Source organism: Zychaea mexicana (assembly GCF_025766255.1).
Source record: "Zychaea mexicana strain RSA 1403 chromosome Unknown BDB00scaffold_43, whole genome shotgun sequence".
In the NCBI taxonomy this organism is placed as follows: Eukaryota; Fungi; Mucoromycota; class Mucoromycetes; order Mucorales; family Lichtheimiaceae; genus Zychaea; species Zychaea mexicana.
This window is the reverse complement of record NW_026516706.1, coordinates 263,272-278,719: the sequence shown is the minus strand read 5'-3', so window position 1 is coordinate 278,719 and position 15,448 is coordinate 263,272. Positions and strand designations below refer to the sequence as shown.

The window sequence follows — 15,448 nt, the reverse complement described above, 5'->3', positions numbered from 1 at the left end:
AGATACGTCTGATGTTGATTGTTCGAGTAAACGCTTTAAGTAGCATATATACTGCGTATGTGTTTGTAATACTTGTAAGCAATGCAGCGGACAGAACACCACCTTCATTATTCCATTTCTTATTTAATACAACTCGTAGCTCTGATACTACATAGCGATACTCGCTTTCGCACCTAGTGGCTCTATTCGAAAGCGACTGATTGTTTTAGAATAAACTATACGAAGATAAAGGCTTACAATATATAGCAGCTAAAAGGGGTATCCATTTTTACACACATGGTTTTATAGCACGACTACATACTAGCCATTACACCGCCACATAATAGTATCCCCCATTGTCACTGGTGTAGTAGTGATGGTCGTTGACTCGCGCTATAAGAGACCTAAGTATGGAAAGCTGTCCTTAAGTGTACAAGTACGTGTTTCATTGACATCCAATCAGATCCCGCCTTTCTCCTCAGAAAATTGATTTCCCAGAGTTATGTATGCAGCAGAGGGCTCTTTTCTACCTTTTGCCAATTACAACGAAAAGTGACACTATGGACAGCTCAGGTCCATCAGGTAAAAAGAAGCTTTAGATATAAAACACATTGTCATTGATGAATGAATTAACCGTGTCAAGGCTTTCGCAATGCCCCGGTGACAAAATTCCTGGTTCAGATTATAAGCGGCTGCTCGCTTGCAGTAACATTGCTTCATGGTCGCTCTTCACCAGCACTACGTTATCCTGTATGTCTTTGTACTCAATGGAAGCCTTTTTTCAATAGGAAAACGTGAAAACTAAAAGAAAGATTTCTACTACTATCTGATAGCTATGGCGAGGGCTAAGTTCTGTATTGGCATTTCCAGCACTTGGTCCAGGTGTTGTTGGTACCTTTCTAATTTACCGAATGCGAGTCATTGAGCGTTTTTATGGCAGCCCGAAATATGCTGTATGTGATCCCAATCATGATGAAACAGGCTTAAAAATCCACTTTAACTTATTGTTTATCCATTGACATAACAGGCATATCTCTTTTTCTCGATGATGACTTCACTCATATTTCAAGTTGGATTCAAGTCGTATAGCGGACCTCACGCGTTGGTGTTTGCCATGCTATATCAATACCATCATATCGTGCCTGTCACTTCACGCTTCCCTGTGGCAGCAGGTGTAGTGTTGACTGACAAGATGTATGTGTACATGGCGGCGCTTCAACTGCTGCTTTCGCCTACAACGATCGCTCCAAGTTTGTGTGGATTGGTTGCTGGTATGATGTACCACACAAACGTGGCGGATATTCAACGGTGGCGCTTTCCTCAGTGGATGTTCCCAAAAAGACCACCACCCACTGCGACCCCGAGTGTTCCCGTTTCTCCGCGTCATCAGCGCCGCCCTGGTCAGCAGCGGCAGCAGCAGCAACAACAGGTTGGGATCTTATTTTGCAAAGGAAGCGAGGGTTGTATATAAGCTTAATAATATCGGGATATTTATTATATGATAGCCGGTCGTATCTGAAGATAATGTAAATGCAGTTGCCAGCATGTTTCCTGACCACTCACGCGACGCGGTGACGAGTGCACTAGTTGCAGCACGCAACGACATGAACCAAGCTGCCGAGATCTTATTGACCACTTCATCACAACAATCATAGTAGCAACAACTCCAACAACGACAATAATGTCCATTCCTCCTTTCTCTACGGCACCCGTTTAAAAGAGATTTAGCATAACCTACACACCAGCCGGTCATATATCCGTTGTAAAATGATAAATATATATATCGGGATGAGTTTATAAACATATAAAGTGAATAAAATAAGGAGGTTGCTGGATGGATGATGCTTATTCATGGGCTAGGATGTTTCTATGTAGTTGAAAAGAATAAGGGGTATAATGACATGTGGTCACATGATAACGAGTCAATGTTTAAATGTGGATTCATACACGTATACACAGATGTCCAACTTTTAACAACTTTACCTTGGTCGTTGTTGTTGACGGTTGGATGCAGAATTAGACAAGGTCATACCGGCTGTTTGCTGTGTGAGGCCATCCATTTCTTGGTGACTTAACAGGTTTTGGGTTTCCTTGGGGGAAGCCCGTCGACTTGCAGGATTGTTGTTGTTGTTGTTGTTGTTACCTGTTGATTCGGCGTGGCCAAAGCTGAACGATGAATCTAACCTGCTGGGGTTATGGGCAACGAGAGGTTTCGGGGCAGGTGGTTCGTATGCGAAAATGTTTCGAGCTGGTTCATGCAAATTACGACGGACTGAGTGGCTCACTTGATCTTCAGGTCGGATAGGCCCAAAGATGCGACCAGGGGCTAGTATAGCAAGCAGCACACATTGCCAGGACAATTAAGGAGAAGGATAAATAAACAAGGAAATGATATGCAGCATGCAAGAGTAACGGATTTGGGTAATAATAATAACCTACCGTCAATGGCGAGTGTCTTTTTACTTGTGGGTGCTGGCGTAGGAGAAGCAAGCGCATCGTTAGGAGCAAATGGATTGAGCTGGACGAGCGAGGGGTTCCTCAACGCATCAACCTCCTCGCCACCCCGCACCGGCCATTTTTGACGATCGGTAATCACCCGCAACTGCTTCAAGACTGAGGCCTGGTCCCACAGTACGCGCAGTACAGAGATCAAGTCGCCTTCAAATGTAGCCGAGATGACCTAAAAGATAAAAGAGGCCCATAAATCAGCACTCGTCGTCATTTGTCACGGATAATTAGTGCATGATATGTAGCTGTGGTGATACATATGCAGGTAGTAATAACAATGATAATTATAAGGAGAGGGAATCTATCTTTACCACTGGCACCTTCACCGTACAGTTGGACTAATATACACAACATCGATCGGTTACACAATGTAATTAAGCCACGTGTCACACGCTAGAATGAGCTTTCTATTGCTGCTGCTACTACTTTACCAGCACACCCTCGTCAAGGGTCGGGACAAGCCAGGCACATTCAGTGCCGTCACCAAAGGTGACGGTCCAGTCGGCTTCTTCGATAAGCTTGCTGCCTTGTTTGACTGTGTGATGCACTTGTTCGTGCACGGTCGTTGCTTTGAAGTCCGGCTGCAGATAGAACCGACGAATTTGCGCGCTGCCTCTCGCTCCAGCACCAGAGGGGACATATATCACAGTGGCGTCGTCGGTATACAACGCTGTCGTTGCAGGCTTAGTTTTGTACGTTGACCATGTAGCGTCCATTATTATTTTATTATAGCAAGAATATAAGCGTAATGAATTTTGTTTTGTTATTTGCTGTGTATGAAAGATGGAGTGGCGGAATGGGAAAGAGGGAAGAAGGAAGAGGAGAGAAAAGAGAAAGAGGAAGAGAGAGAGAGAGAGAGAGAAAGGGCAAAACGATTGTGCTCCTTAACAAAAACCTAATTTTTTTCTTTTTTGCAAGCGAGTACAAAAGTGGAGCTTTTGTGCAATTGTGCTATCCTCACCCCGTTCACTAAGTCATACAAGGAGGGTGATTTACAACATTTTTGGGTATGGTGTTGGAGCTGTGATTTCCTTATGATCTCCAAGGAAGCGTGACGCGCATTCTGGATGAATGCCTGCTCGAGGTTGTTGCTGGCGACGCAACAGCAGCAGCAACAGAAGAGGACGCGGTGTTATCCTGGTGATAATGCTGATGATGATGGTAATGCACTTGCTGAACGTCGTCAGCCGATGAAGTGGACCTTGGACGCACCATGGTGGTTGCTGTGGGAGAAGGTGGTGCAGTGCTGGTGGCTCTGAAGCCGTGCATCAGATCGCGTACGGCCCTGCTTCGTCTCAGACTACGATTTGGGTGTGACAGTGTATTATCGCTGGGAAGATTCATGCCCGTGGACAATGGACGGCCGTGCTCGCGTAGCGATGCAGATGCACTCAGTGGCAACGAAGTTGTGCGATTGCGACTATTGCGGGAAAGGAAGGGCAACCGGCTCCCCCTAAACCCCGGCGCTGGAGATGATCGACGGGGAGGTGGAGAGAGCGGAGTGCTATTGCTTTGACGCGGTTCGGGCTGTGTAACCATCGCCATCGCTGCCGTTGTAGGCACTACTGGAGAGGATGATGCTGGTGCTGGTGCTGGTGCTGGTGCTGGCGCAGACACTGGTGCTTGTTCTGACGGTGGTGCCACTGCTACTGCGGTTGGCGCTGCTATTGGCGCTGGCACTGGTGCTACTGCTACTGTTGCTGGCGTTGTTATTGGTGCTGGTGCTGGTGCTTGTTCTGATGGTGGTGCTACTGCTACTGCTGTTGGCGTTGTAGTTGGTGCTGGCACTGACACTGATGCTACTGCTACTGTTGTTGGCACTGTCTCTGCTGCTTGTTCCGGCAATGATGCTACTGTTACCGTTGCTGTAGGTAATGTGAGCTCTTGTTGCTGTTGATTCGGTGGAGCAGGTGATGCTGAAGACGAGCTAACGGAAGAAGCATGCGAAACGGAAGTAGTTGAAGAGGTCAAGGCAGGAAGAGGTGATGGCAAAGAGGATGCTGATGATGGAGCATCATCAATACTGACACTACTACTACCGGAACGATGGTAGGAGGAGGTAGTAAGAGTAGCGGATAAGGGACGGTCCTCGATCTGCAGTCGCTGCTGCTGCTGCTGCTGCTGTTGTTGTTGTTGTTCCTGTTGCTTGCCGTGATGATGATAATGATCACCATCATTATCATTCATGTGATCGTCAGCAAAGACAGTAGAATCGTCATTCAACGAAACCATTTCTTTTTCGACACCAAGAGCGCGGCCCACATTATCAAGCACAAACAAACCACATATCATGGACCATCGGAGCACTTGCTGACCAGAAGACACTGTAAGCTTGACAAAGTCTGTGGTAGGCTTCCGTTTGGGAGGCAGCGAGGTGATGGCTTGGATCAAGCTCACTTGGCATTGAAGCAGCATCATAGTTGTGATGGAAGGGTGCCGCAGAGCTACGGATCGCTCGTCTTGTTGTTGTTGTTGTGTAAACAGGGAACGGACGTGTTTCACTTGCTCATCACTGAGCGTCTGAAACACATCGTTGCGTGCTCGATCGTACAACAGCAATCCACCATGGTTGCTGGGTGAGATGTTATGGCGGTTCGGGTTCCTGAGCATGCTGTTGTTGGCGATAACGAAGGGGTTAAATCAGGTTAAAGAAATAAAGAGAGAGAGAGAGAGGGAAGAATGGAAGGGAAGAAGAAATTCTAATTTATAGTATTTCATGCCTGGAAGCAATCACGAGCTTCTGTTCTGTATAATGTGTACAGCACTACTACAGAGGACACGGGCTGCTCGTGCAATCTACATCGTATGGATGAGAGAGTCGGAAAGGGGGGTTTGTTAGACTTGTGCGACCTGCTGTCGGGTCCACTCTTCCGTCATATCCGCTTTACATAAAAAATCTGCATCCCTACCCGTATTTTTCTTACAACCACAGGTTTCATCCCGGTCACCAGCTCCTTAATTTATCATCAGCGACTGGTCATAGCGGCGCCCCAAGGTGGTACCAGATCATTATCCAGTGGCTGCTGCCGATACCGGCGCTTATTAGCTTTCAAATAGCTGTGATAGCATACACACAGCAGCATCAGATAGCACGCTGATGAGCATACCACTAAACGTTTATCGTTTACTACTGAATAGCGCCGACAAACAAAAACAACAGCGGGCAGACTACATATGGGACGTAGCGGCTGACCGGTTTGTTGTCAAAACAATTTTGACATACACCACGCATACAGAGCATACCTCTTCGTACGCTCTATGTGCTTTTGATTAAGGTCTCGTTCCTTCGTCTGATGTGAGCAACTGTCGGTGTGCCTTTCTATCTCGTTTTGCTACCATTTCTTGAGACAGCGATGGTTCTGGCCGCTGAAGGGGGGGGGATCTCAATACACATACTTTATTGTATATAAGATGATTTTGGCGCGGTGACCAATGGTAGCTGCATTACATCGCATTATCTCTTGCAAGTAACACGGCACACAATGTGCAATGGTTTTCTTCCCAAAAAGATCTATTGGCCGAGTGAAAAAAAAAGGTTTTTAATGCATACGTGTTATCATGATGACGGCGAAATATGCTGTCTGGCGTTTTTCCTTCCTGTAATAAAGATCAACACACCCTAGCACACACACAAAAACGATCGGTCTCCTTTCGCATAGCAGAGGGTAAGCCATTGTCATCGAGGCTCTTTCTTGTTGATCGGTTCGGTAGCAGTAGTACGCATAGTAATCGGTGAGAGGCTGGTTGATACCAATAGTGACCGTGGGCAAATAAAACTGTTAGTGAGTGGAGTGAGAGGATAAAAAGAAGATGCGCCCTCCCTAGCTGTTGCTCTCTTCTCTCAATGAGAGCAGTATCATAACACTGCAATGTTTTGCGATTGCTTTTTGTTTGTTTGCATTACACATACACAGTTGCCCGCCTGATGCTTCTTTTTTTATACTAGCAGGTCGCACCAATAGCGACAAGGGTAGTGTAATATAAGCTTTTTTCACAGCTTAGTAGTATGTAGAGATACAAACGATTGTGCATTGGCCCCATTTCTTCCTACAGCGCCGTCCCCTCGCTTTCGGGATTAGATCAAATCCATCACTCGTGCATTTCTCATTCGATATACACGAGGAGAAAGCAAGTCACCGGTTACACCATTTGGTGCAGTCGCTTGCATACCTTTCCACTTTGCGATTGGCCCACATTTATTATTTTCCCACCAAAAAAAAGTAACGTCAAAGTTGCAGATCTGATAATGACGATAAAAAGGAGTTCGATGGCTTATAAGTAGTATAGTATTATCAACCAGTTATCATGAGTAGTCGTCATCGTGTAAATTTGTACGTGCTATTTCAATAAAAGGTTACATGCTGTATAGTGTGCAAGACCTGCATCTGTGAAAAAGCGCGGATAGAAAGATCCCTATTTGATTTGCCTTTCTCATTGACCGCTGCTGCATACATATTCACACATACATAAGAGGGAGGATGCTGCTACCACCACAAGTATCATTGATTAGCTTCTTGACTACATACGACATGTTGTACACCAGCAGTAGCAAAAAAAATCTGAAATTGACATTCTACTTCTGACTACTATGCATGCAGAAGTACCCACAGATGAAAGGCATCCCTATAGCGTCATAACCATTGTTGACAAGTAAATAGAACATCTTAAGAACCATTAAATGATAAGCATGTATGTATAGCCAAAATATATCGCGTTTAAAATAAGGTAAGTGTTGTAATTTATTAATGCACGATGAATTTTGACCTATGATCTTCCTCCTTCCAACTACTCAATGACAAAAATTATATATATATATATATGAACCATTTAGGCAACGAAAATTATGTGCATTTGACGGACACAAACTCCAATTACTTCCTCTCACAATTACGTATCAAGTCTCACGTTCTTGGCAAGATCTAACTGGCCCGATCACACCGCCCTACATCCTCAGGGCCTACATACATTGTACATACTTGTACATACATACACTGCATGTAGTATGTACTCATCAGTCCTTCAGAGAACACGCCATAAGACGGCTAAGCTGAATACGATATTGACACTTGACAACCAAGCATGGATGAGTCTGATGAACGTTTATCATATACGAAGAATAGCACTGCCAAGCGTAAAAGTATCATTTGGATATATCGCAAAATACGAGCTACTGTATTGTCAAGGAAAACTTGGGAAAACAATCCCGCCCCGGACGCAAGTCGTTCACATGACTTGTCTGGGCTCTCTATAGCAACAGTATTTCTTTACCTCATTATCAAAGTTTACCGCTTTGATTTTGTTGCGGGTCCGAGGTTTCTCCTTTTCAAATCGAATGAGTGTCCACTGTCATCATTTCGGTTGCTCCAAATACACTATCTACATCTTATGAGTAAGGCCATAACCACCAGCTGCAAAATGGGCTGATTTTTAAAAGGTACCATTACTGTGATGATACATAGAAAGAGGGTTTCGGTACTTCTAAAAGATTGCATCACGGAGAAGAAGGCAATTTACACCATCAATAACCGAGCTTAGGGCGATCCGGGATTGTGAACACATTTGTGTGGCCCGTGCCCACACTGACCAACGCTGCAGCTGATGTTGTGCTACATGAAAAAATGGTTTTTTTATTCTCAATGGAATGATCAGCCTCACGGCCCCATGTTAATCCTGTATTATTTTTTTATTCAAAAATCACATAATCTACAGCCTCAATCCCATCGGGTATGTAGCCGACATATCCGGGGTTGATAATTAGGAGCAACAACAGTGGAACCAGGATAACACCATTCTCGAGATCTTTACGAGCACAAATAATAATCAAAAAAGATAAAAGCAACCCGAGGAGCATCGCAATGCAGTCTTTGGAAACAAAATAAAATGAAGCCAGCGTCCAATGTGATAATCACAGCGACGAATCAAGTGTACAAACCACTTACGAACGTACAACCCCATTCGGTTTACAACAACAGAAGCAAGAACAAGAACGAGCACAACAGATACTAGGAACGCTTTAAATGGAAGTTACCAACATTCATGCAGATTTTTAAACGCTCAAGGGTACCATCGCGTTATCGCTTGCTACAATCATGACGCTTAAATAGTCAAACACGGGAGGGGATCGGTACGTCGGTGATACTGGTTCCGATTACCATGGTCTTTTACTTTTCTGTTCGAGACGTTGATACGTAAGCACTATTTTTATGCAAATAAGTGTATACAATATTTATGTACAGTAGTCCTACTACTACTGAGATTTCTCGATATATGTACTAACTGTCACTCCCCTTTGCAGGTATTCATATCGAGATGTGCATTATACTGTACATACAGCATACAGACTGCTTTTTTTTGGTCATAAAGGGAGAGGGGAGGAGGCGACGATGGTCTTTCTATTCAACAACGGAAGAAAGAATATTCTCACTTCATTTTTTTTTCTCTCTTCTGTCACAGAGACTATATCATATAGAGTGCGAGGTGATCCCTTTTGTGACGAAAAGAGGTACACAAGCATTTCTGATATATAAGGAAAGCATAGGGTAACCAAAAAAAATTAGTCTGTGCTTTCGCTCAGGTTTGAAAGGGCACCAGACTCGCTGCCGACCAGATCCACATCGTGCTGCCTTTCCATCAATCCTGGATCTAGTAAGTGTATATGTAAACATTTCAAATCGATGCTTGACTATACAGATATCACAACAATCCAACCTGGAAAACTGATTAATTAAACATGCTGCCAATATTGTTTATCAGCTCATTATAAATAAAAGTACAAGCCAGACTGCAAATATCACCGCAATGGTACTCAATTATTAAAAATATGTTGTATGGCATACGAAGATCATCTGTCCGAGATAATCCTGAACACCCCACGACTTCAATCTTTTTACTAGATCCTTCAATGATACGAAAAGCATTGATGCCTGCATTGGTGAGACTATAGATCCGTGAAACACGCAATAGCACCGAGCTTTCGACTTGTTCAAAATGCTCAAGGACAGCACCAGTAACACCTTTCACGGCTGTCAGTTCCAGATTCAGTATTTTGGTTTCCTCAAGTCGTTGTGCCCACACAATCCATCCTGCCTCTGTGAGAAAGTCGTCGACACTATTACTGTACGGTGATGTGCGGGTTCAAGCTTAATCTCCTGACTAGTGGGTGCTGTGATGGTTCGCACAACTGCATTAGACCTTGGTTGTCGATGGGTATGTTCGTGAGACGCATTTTTTCAAGCTGTTGCAAACGTCGAAGCGGAGTAAGATCGCAAAGAGGATTCTCGCTGAACATGTGAAGGAAATTTCGCAAGGAAAGTATACGGAGCCGTTGCAGCGTACCGATGGTTGCGATAATGCTGTTCAGATACTGCGTTATTCCAGCGCGATTTCCAACTTCCAAGATCTCATTTTGTTGCTGCATGAGCAAAATCTGGGACCAATCTTCGCTTGACATACCAGTGATGTCCGTCAACCCCAAACTTGTCAGCTGTGTGAATTGGTTGCGTGCCAAGACATCCCAGCAATGAATATCAGAAAGACCACAGGCGACTATACGTAAATGTTCTAGTATCGGCTGCGATTTTACTACTATCGGCATGATCCTCTCGTGTCCCTTGCCGTTGAATAGCAGTTCATAAGCCATACTGCCTTCCTCGCCATCATTCGATGCTTTCCTTTCAGTTACTTAATATAAGCACTCGTGCTTCTTGATAGTGAAATCCATCTGTCTGCTATGACTGGTTCGCTGCATTCCCACATAATGTAGCGTAATAGAGGGCACAGCTCATAAGCTGTATAGATGTTGGTTGGAGATACGTTGTTGAATCGTGAGTAAGGCGATAATATCAAGTACTTGATGTGGGAGCAACGCTGCAATAAGGGACGGATCCGGTATTTATAACTGAGAACACCGTCCAGTCTTAAGAAGATAATGTTGTGTATCGGTGGCCTTTTGTGTCTGCTTCTGCCATCAACTTGTTCAAGAGTAGCGTCTGATAAGTTAGTGCGGCCATCAAACATGCGTTAATGACGGCAAGAAGTCCAGTAGCATTGGCAGCGAGATATCGCAAGTGTGAAATGAAATCGTCAGAGCAGTTAGCGTATGCGAGAAATATCTGATGAATCCTGGCAGTAACGTGCTACTGTCGAAAATAGGTTGTAATTGTTTGCTATGCACATGGTTGCTGATGTCTTATTTTTTTTTATTGAAAACAAAGAAAAAGCTTTAGTATATCTTTTGCGCATAAGCAGTAGTAAGTACTACCGAATACGCGATCCTCTTAACGCAAAAAAAAGAGTATCGTTTTACTTCACCAAGGAAGCGAATGCTGTATCTTCGCCAAGCAAGTCGTTCCAGTACTTTATACGTGGCTTGAGATTTGATGTATACTGATTCGACTTGTTGTCCCAAACATTGAAGCATCGCGTCGCTCCTTTTGTTCCATGCATCAGGCGAGATTCCCACCAGTGTCCACAGGGCTGTCTGGTAAGTGGGGATCGCGTATAACCAGCGGCGACATACTTTCACACATTCGACACAGCCCGCTGTCCGATAAACGAGAAGATGTACTGAATGATTCGGGAGGCAAAATCGAGATCAAATCAGTCATATTACGTGTATGTGAAAGGGGACGCGCGAAAAGAAATTTGGCACGAGGCTTTTAATCGAACAAAGCCTGTATAACATAATCCGGACTCGTGAAATAATATGTCCGACAAAGGAAAAGCAAGTCGAACCAGGTAGCTCACCTGAATTTTATTTGGAAAAGGGGGACCCTGAAGATTGATCTATTGTAACCACCAGTAACTTCATTAAATCTATGCTATCATAGCGATACGCAGATACACATTAGAACAGGCTCTTTCTAAAACCATCGGCTTCAATCAATACTCGCGTTTATTGTTTGCGAGCCGCAAAAGTCATATATAAGTAACGAATCGCTTGGCCTGGAAAACACAGCATCCCTGTGTGTGTGGGTGCGTGCATGTTTTGGTAGAGCAAATATATCATATCTTCAACAGGTCCCCCTGATATCTTTGGTGAGCGATCATCACTTTCAAATAGGTAACGCATACCTTGAAAATATGTAACGAAGTAAAGTTAAATAAGAAAAGGAAGAGAGAAGTGAAGGTGTAAGGGGAGGGAAAGAGCTGTTACAAGAATCACGCTTTAAAAGCAGGCACATCGGAAAGATCAGTGCAAGCTTTTCGATCCAGGTGAAACCCAAAATGATAAGAAAATTGTGTTGTGATAAGCTACGTGCAGGAAGAGTGAGTGAGACGAACAGCTGAAAAAAAAAACATTCCAATTTTTTACAGATCTGACAATTATACAGGTCTGCTGGCGTATGCTCTGGCGTTGCCTCTTATAAAATAACCGACCATATCCTCGATAACAATTTTTTTCTTGACAATTGCTTTGGCAATTTAGGCGAACACAGAAAGTGAAAAAGAGTGCCAAAGCATTGTGATCGTGTTACTTTCGGCTACGATACAGAGCCACTGTCACTGTTCCCCGCTTTGTTTAGCACGGAGCTGTGAATGGATGGAGGGGGGAGTAATTAGCTTTTTGTTCGCGAAAAAAGAAAAAGGAACTTGTCGTGCACATAAAAAAAAGGCGAGGCAAAAACGGTAAAACGTTTATGCGGAAAGTGCGAAAAAGAAAAATATATTTTTATTTTGTTTATCATTTTCTTATTTGTGTGTAATAAATAATAAAAAAAAAGTTCGTTTCAATTATCCCAACATATACCGTTGGCATCACATGCACCCGAAGGTTCACGATCGGCTGCCGGAGTATATGACCACATTCCCACTGGTATATATTGCAAATTTTCTTCAGGGCGCGGACCACTGAATCTGCCGATCATCAAAAGAATTATGACAATAGCCAGCACAAGCAATGACCTGATCATGGCACCAAACAGTGCATCTGTACTACAGACCAATGCTGTACCAAAACGAACTGAAGAGAAGAGAAAAAAGAAAGGCGAAATTGCTCGCTTTATATAGACATTTTTCTCGTTCGGGACTTCAAATCCCCGTGAATTCTCATTGGCCCAGATAACGGGTTGCGTATCAACTTGTGGGTTGCCTACTATGGCATAACAAAAGATACAGCACCAAAGGAAATGAAAGGAGGAGTGGTACCTGATGGTCAAGTAGACAAGCGTGCTTCGGCGGTAGTGGTACGTGTCTCTCACCATGGGCTGCTGTACCTCCGATGCTGTCGCCGCTTGGTTGTGAGGGGGTCCGTGCACGGCACCGTGTCAAGCGAAAACAAAGACACGAATGTGAATGAGCATGTAGATTCACGGAAGAAATGCTTTTCTGTGAGCAATCAAATGGCAATACAGGAGTGATTGACAAGGTAAACAACTTAACAGATTCTACGGCATCAGTTGTTCCTGATCCAGCATTAGTAAACATTAAGAACACGATCCTCCCAGCAGCCAGTTTCTATTCTTCACCCAACAAGGTAAACAGCATGAGTATAGAGCGTAGTCCACAGACTATTCCATTTGATTAGTATCTTTTGATTGCATGTGCTGTGTGCGGGAATAGATACAACACACACTTGACTCCAACGCTGCAGTATATAAAAAAAGATCGTTATCTTTTACTGTGAAGCGTGCTTGTCTACTGTTGCTTTATAATTTTCGCCATCCGCCAACAGTTCTCTGAACTACGCCGTGTAACCTCCCTCCATCCATTCCGAATTCATACTCTATCCAAGTGTGCTGCCGCAGATAAGCTGACCGCTCATGGTAAGTATACGCTGCCGCTAGTGAAACTGACTCACCCTTCATTGATTTTCATTGCTGCTGATAAAGTTAATCGGTTCGTTTGTTTTTGTGCGGGTTCTACGTTTTTTTTAGCAGCTTTCAAGATCCATTGGGACGATCAGAAGAATAACACCATAAACGATGACTTCCTACTGTACATCTTTTGACCCTTTTGCGCGTAACTCGTTGCTCCATTGATCACCTTGTTCACCCGCCATTCCTTTGTGCACTTTGAGTACCAAGTAAATTGGCCAAATCGTTGCGTAACAATGCGCTTTCACTCTACGGAGTTTTCGTTTCAAGGGAAAGCTGTTGGAACGTTCGAGGTTTGACACACGCATCACTTGTCACTATCCAAAGAAGAAAGATCTGTGTTGCGCTCTTCCTGAGCTCCTCGTTCCTAGACTACCTTTGCTTCCTGCTGACTCACGTCAGTACAGTAAATGAAACTTTGACAATGTACAAATATAATTATAGAAGAAACAACGACTGTTTATTATGATTGCTCTCCATAAGACTGTATTAATATGGAGTTCTTGAAGCATTACTTAGTGCCGCATGGAGCTGCCTGGGCATGTAAGCGCAATCACTTATAGATATCTTACTTAATCATATATGCCCTAATGTCGTAGTACTGTAGTACACACAAATGTATAGCATAAAGCAAAGGATGATGATGGTCAATATTGATGACTTTAAAAGGCACTTTTCTGGCGAGCCAGGCGAAAGGATTAATCCATTGCAACTGGTATTCAACCTGATGTCTGTGCCATCCTCGGTGTCCTCCTATGATATCTATTGGAACATTTTTACTAATGTACATTCGATGTCGATACCGTAAGAAAGGTGCCGCTTTTCGGTGACTCAATGGTTAGTATAGTATCCAATTTTTTTGGAAAGCTTGCTCATCCAATTCAACTTAAATGACAACATTGTCAAGGAAAGAACGATATACCCAACATGCGTCAGTATTTGCTGCAATGCCTGAATAGTTAATATGATACGCTCAACATACACAAGAATTTGAAGTGTTTTTTTTGGCAAGCAATACCAGGAAGATAACAATTAAACACATTTCCGGTCACCCAAACGAATGCCAAAGTATAACCTTTTGCATCTAATAGCTTTATACGAACATAGTTTGCGTGTGTATGCGATCAGTGTCGTCGCGTTATGCATGTACTACAGTTCGTCAGTAGACATGATCGTCCATGCCATGACCACCGCAGACTACGTCCACCGTGTACCTCAGGTCACGTAAAATGGTTCCGTGCTAAAGACCTTGATCCAGTATCTGGTGACAATCTTATAGGTAGTTTATAACATGCGTCGACTGCCCAGAACGTAGCATCACAAAGCATTATCGGATCCAATACGGATCCCAGAGAGCAAAAATCGCGAGATCCTGGGTATTATTGTGGGTCTCGGCGAGCACACAATCCTAGTAGAATGTGTTATCGAGATCCAGATGTCACAACGCCACGAACAAAATGTGAATGGGCATTTTAAAGGTTGCATAGGGTTCAGCCCTAGCTTTCCCAACAGGAGCCATTTATAGCATTGAAAGCGGGTTCAGGTGATGTGGTGATACTTGCAATACGTGCATTGAGAGTCGGCACTGTCCGTTTCTACTATGACTGGAGAGGCCAATGGACGCTTACATCCCAACATGTAATAAACCTTAAAGCGCCTTCACTTGTTGGGATGTATCACAATGATGCTTTGGATGTTCTCTACCACGGGTAGATTTATTGCTTTTGAAATGCAGACTCCTTTTAATGATTTCCTCAACAGAACCACCATAATCCCATATGCAGCCACCGGTCGAGTCGAGCTCCTAAACTGGCTATATAGCCAAAACCATGCGCGATGTCGGTCGACTCTATGGCATCTTAATAGCATCTTATATTGTCAAGCCCAAACGAAGTGCTTATGCCCGCGGAAACACGAATAAAGCGGTTTTGAAAACTTATTGCTCAGATACGCCGACAAGTATCCAATGAGCAAAATCTACTCGAGCATGCAGTCTATGAACCAGCTTTGCGAGGGAACTTCCGATTCTCAGAGTACACAGTAATCATTTTGAGAAAGTGGACACTATGACGGATTTGGTTCATGCAATGGTAAGGATATAATGATACCGCCGCGCTTTTTAGGAATGTCGTGTACATTTCAAAACC

The 15,448-nt window shown here is 43.7% G+C and overlaps 3 protein-coding genes across 3 annotated transcripts; 1 reads left to right on the top strand and 2 right to left on the bottom strand.

The window, feature by feature from the left end:
* Positions 1 to 499: 499 nt before the first annotated feature.
* BDB00DRAFT_826662 (uncharacterized protein) lies at positions 500 to 1,803 on the top strand. Its single transcript, XM_053123740.1, has 5 exons — positions 500 to 561; positions 623 to 729; positions 813 to 932; positions 1,007 to 1,408; positions 1,485 to 1,803. The coding sequence occupies exons 1-5, from the start codon at positions 540 to 542 to the stop codon at positions 1,632 to 1,634; spliced, it is 801 nt and encodes a 266-aa protein (XP_052979108.1). The 5' UTR covers positions 500 to 539; the 3' UTR covers positions 1,635 to 1,803.
* On the bottom strand, positions 1,635 to 3,203 carry BDB00DRAFT_909343 (uncharacterized protein; the record flags this gene model as incomplete). Its single annotated transcript, XM_053128634.1, has 4 exons — positions 1,635 to 2,305; positions 2,419 to 2,659; positions 2,799 to 2,825; positions 2,919 to 3,203. 4 exons carry the CDS (start codon positions 3,201 to 3,203, stop codon positions 1,959 to 1,961), a joined length of 900 nt encoding a protein of 299 aa, XP_052979107.1. The 3' UTR covers positions 1,635 to 1,958.
* A 5,837-nt stretch (positions 3,204 to 9,040) lies between these two features.
* On the bottom strand, positions 9,041 to 10,126 carry BDB00DRAFT_873060 (uncharacterized protein; the record flags this gene model as incomplete). The annotated part of the gene is made up of 3 exons (XM_053127040.1): positions 9,041 to 9,129; positions 9,324 to 9,575; positions 9,679 to 10,126. 3 exons carry the CDS (start codon positions 10,124 to 10,126, stop codon positions 9,041 to 9,043), a joined length of 789 nt encoding a protein of 262 aa, XP_052979106.1.
* Positions 10,127 to 15,448: the final 5,322 nt, after the last annotated feature.

What these genes read in the sequence shown, in the direction of transcription:
- BDB00DRAFT_826662 (XM_053123740.1), top strand. Translation starts at nt 540, where the DNA reads ATGGACAGCTCAGGTCCATCAG. An exon ending in CACCAGCACTACGTTATCCT is followed by an intron (nt 730 to 812) that starts GTATGTCTTTGT and finishes ACTATCTGATAG; the next exon opens with CTATGGCGAGGGCTAAGTTC. An exon ending in ATGGCAGCCCGAAATATGCT is followed by an intron (nt 933 to 1,006) that starts GTATGTGATCCC and finishes TTGACATAACAG; the next exon opens with GCATATCTCTTTTTCTCGAT.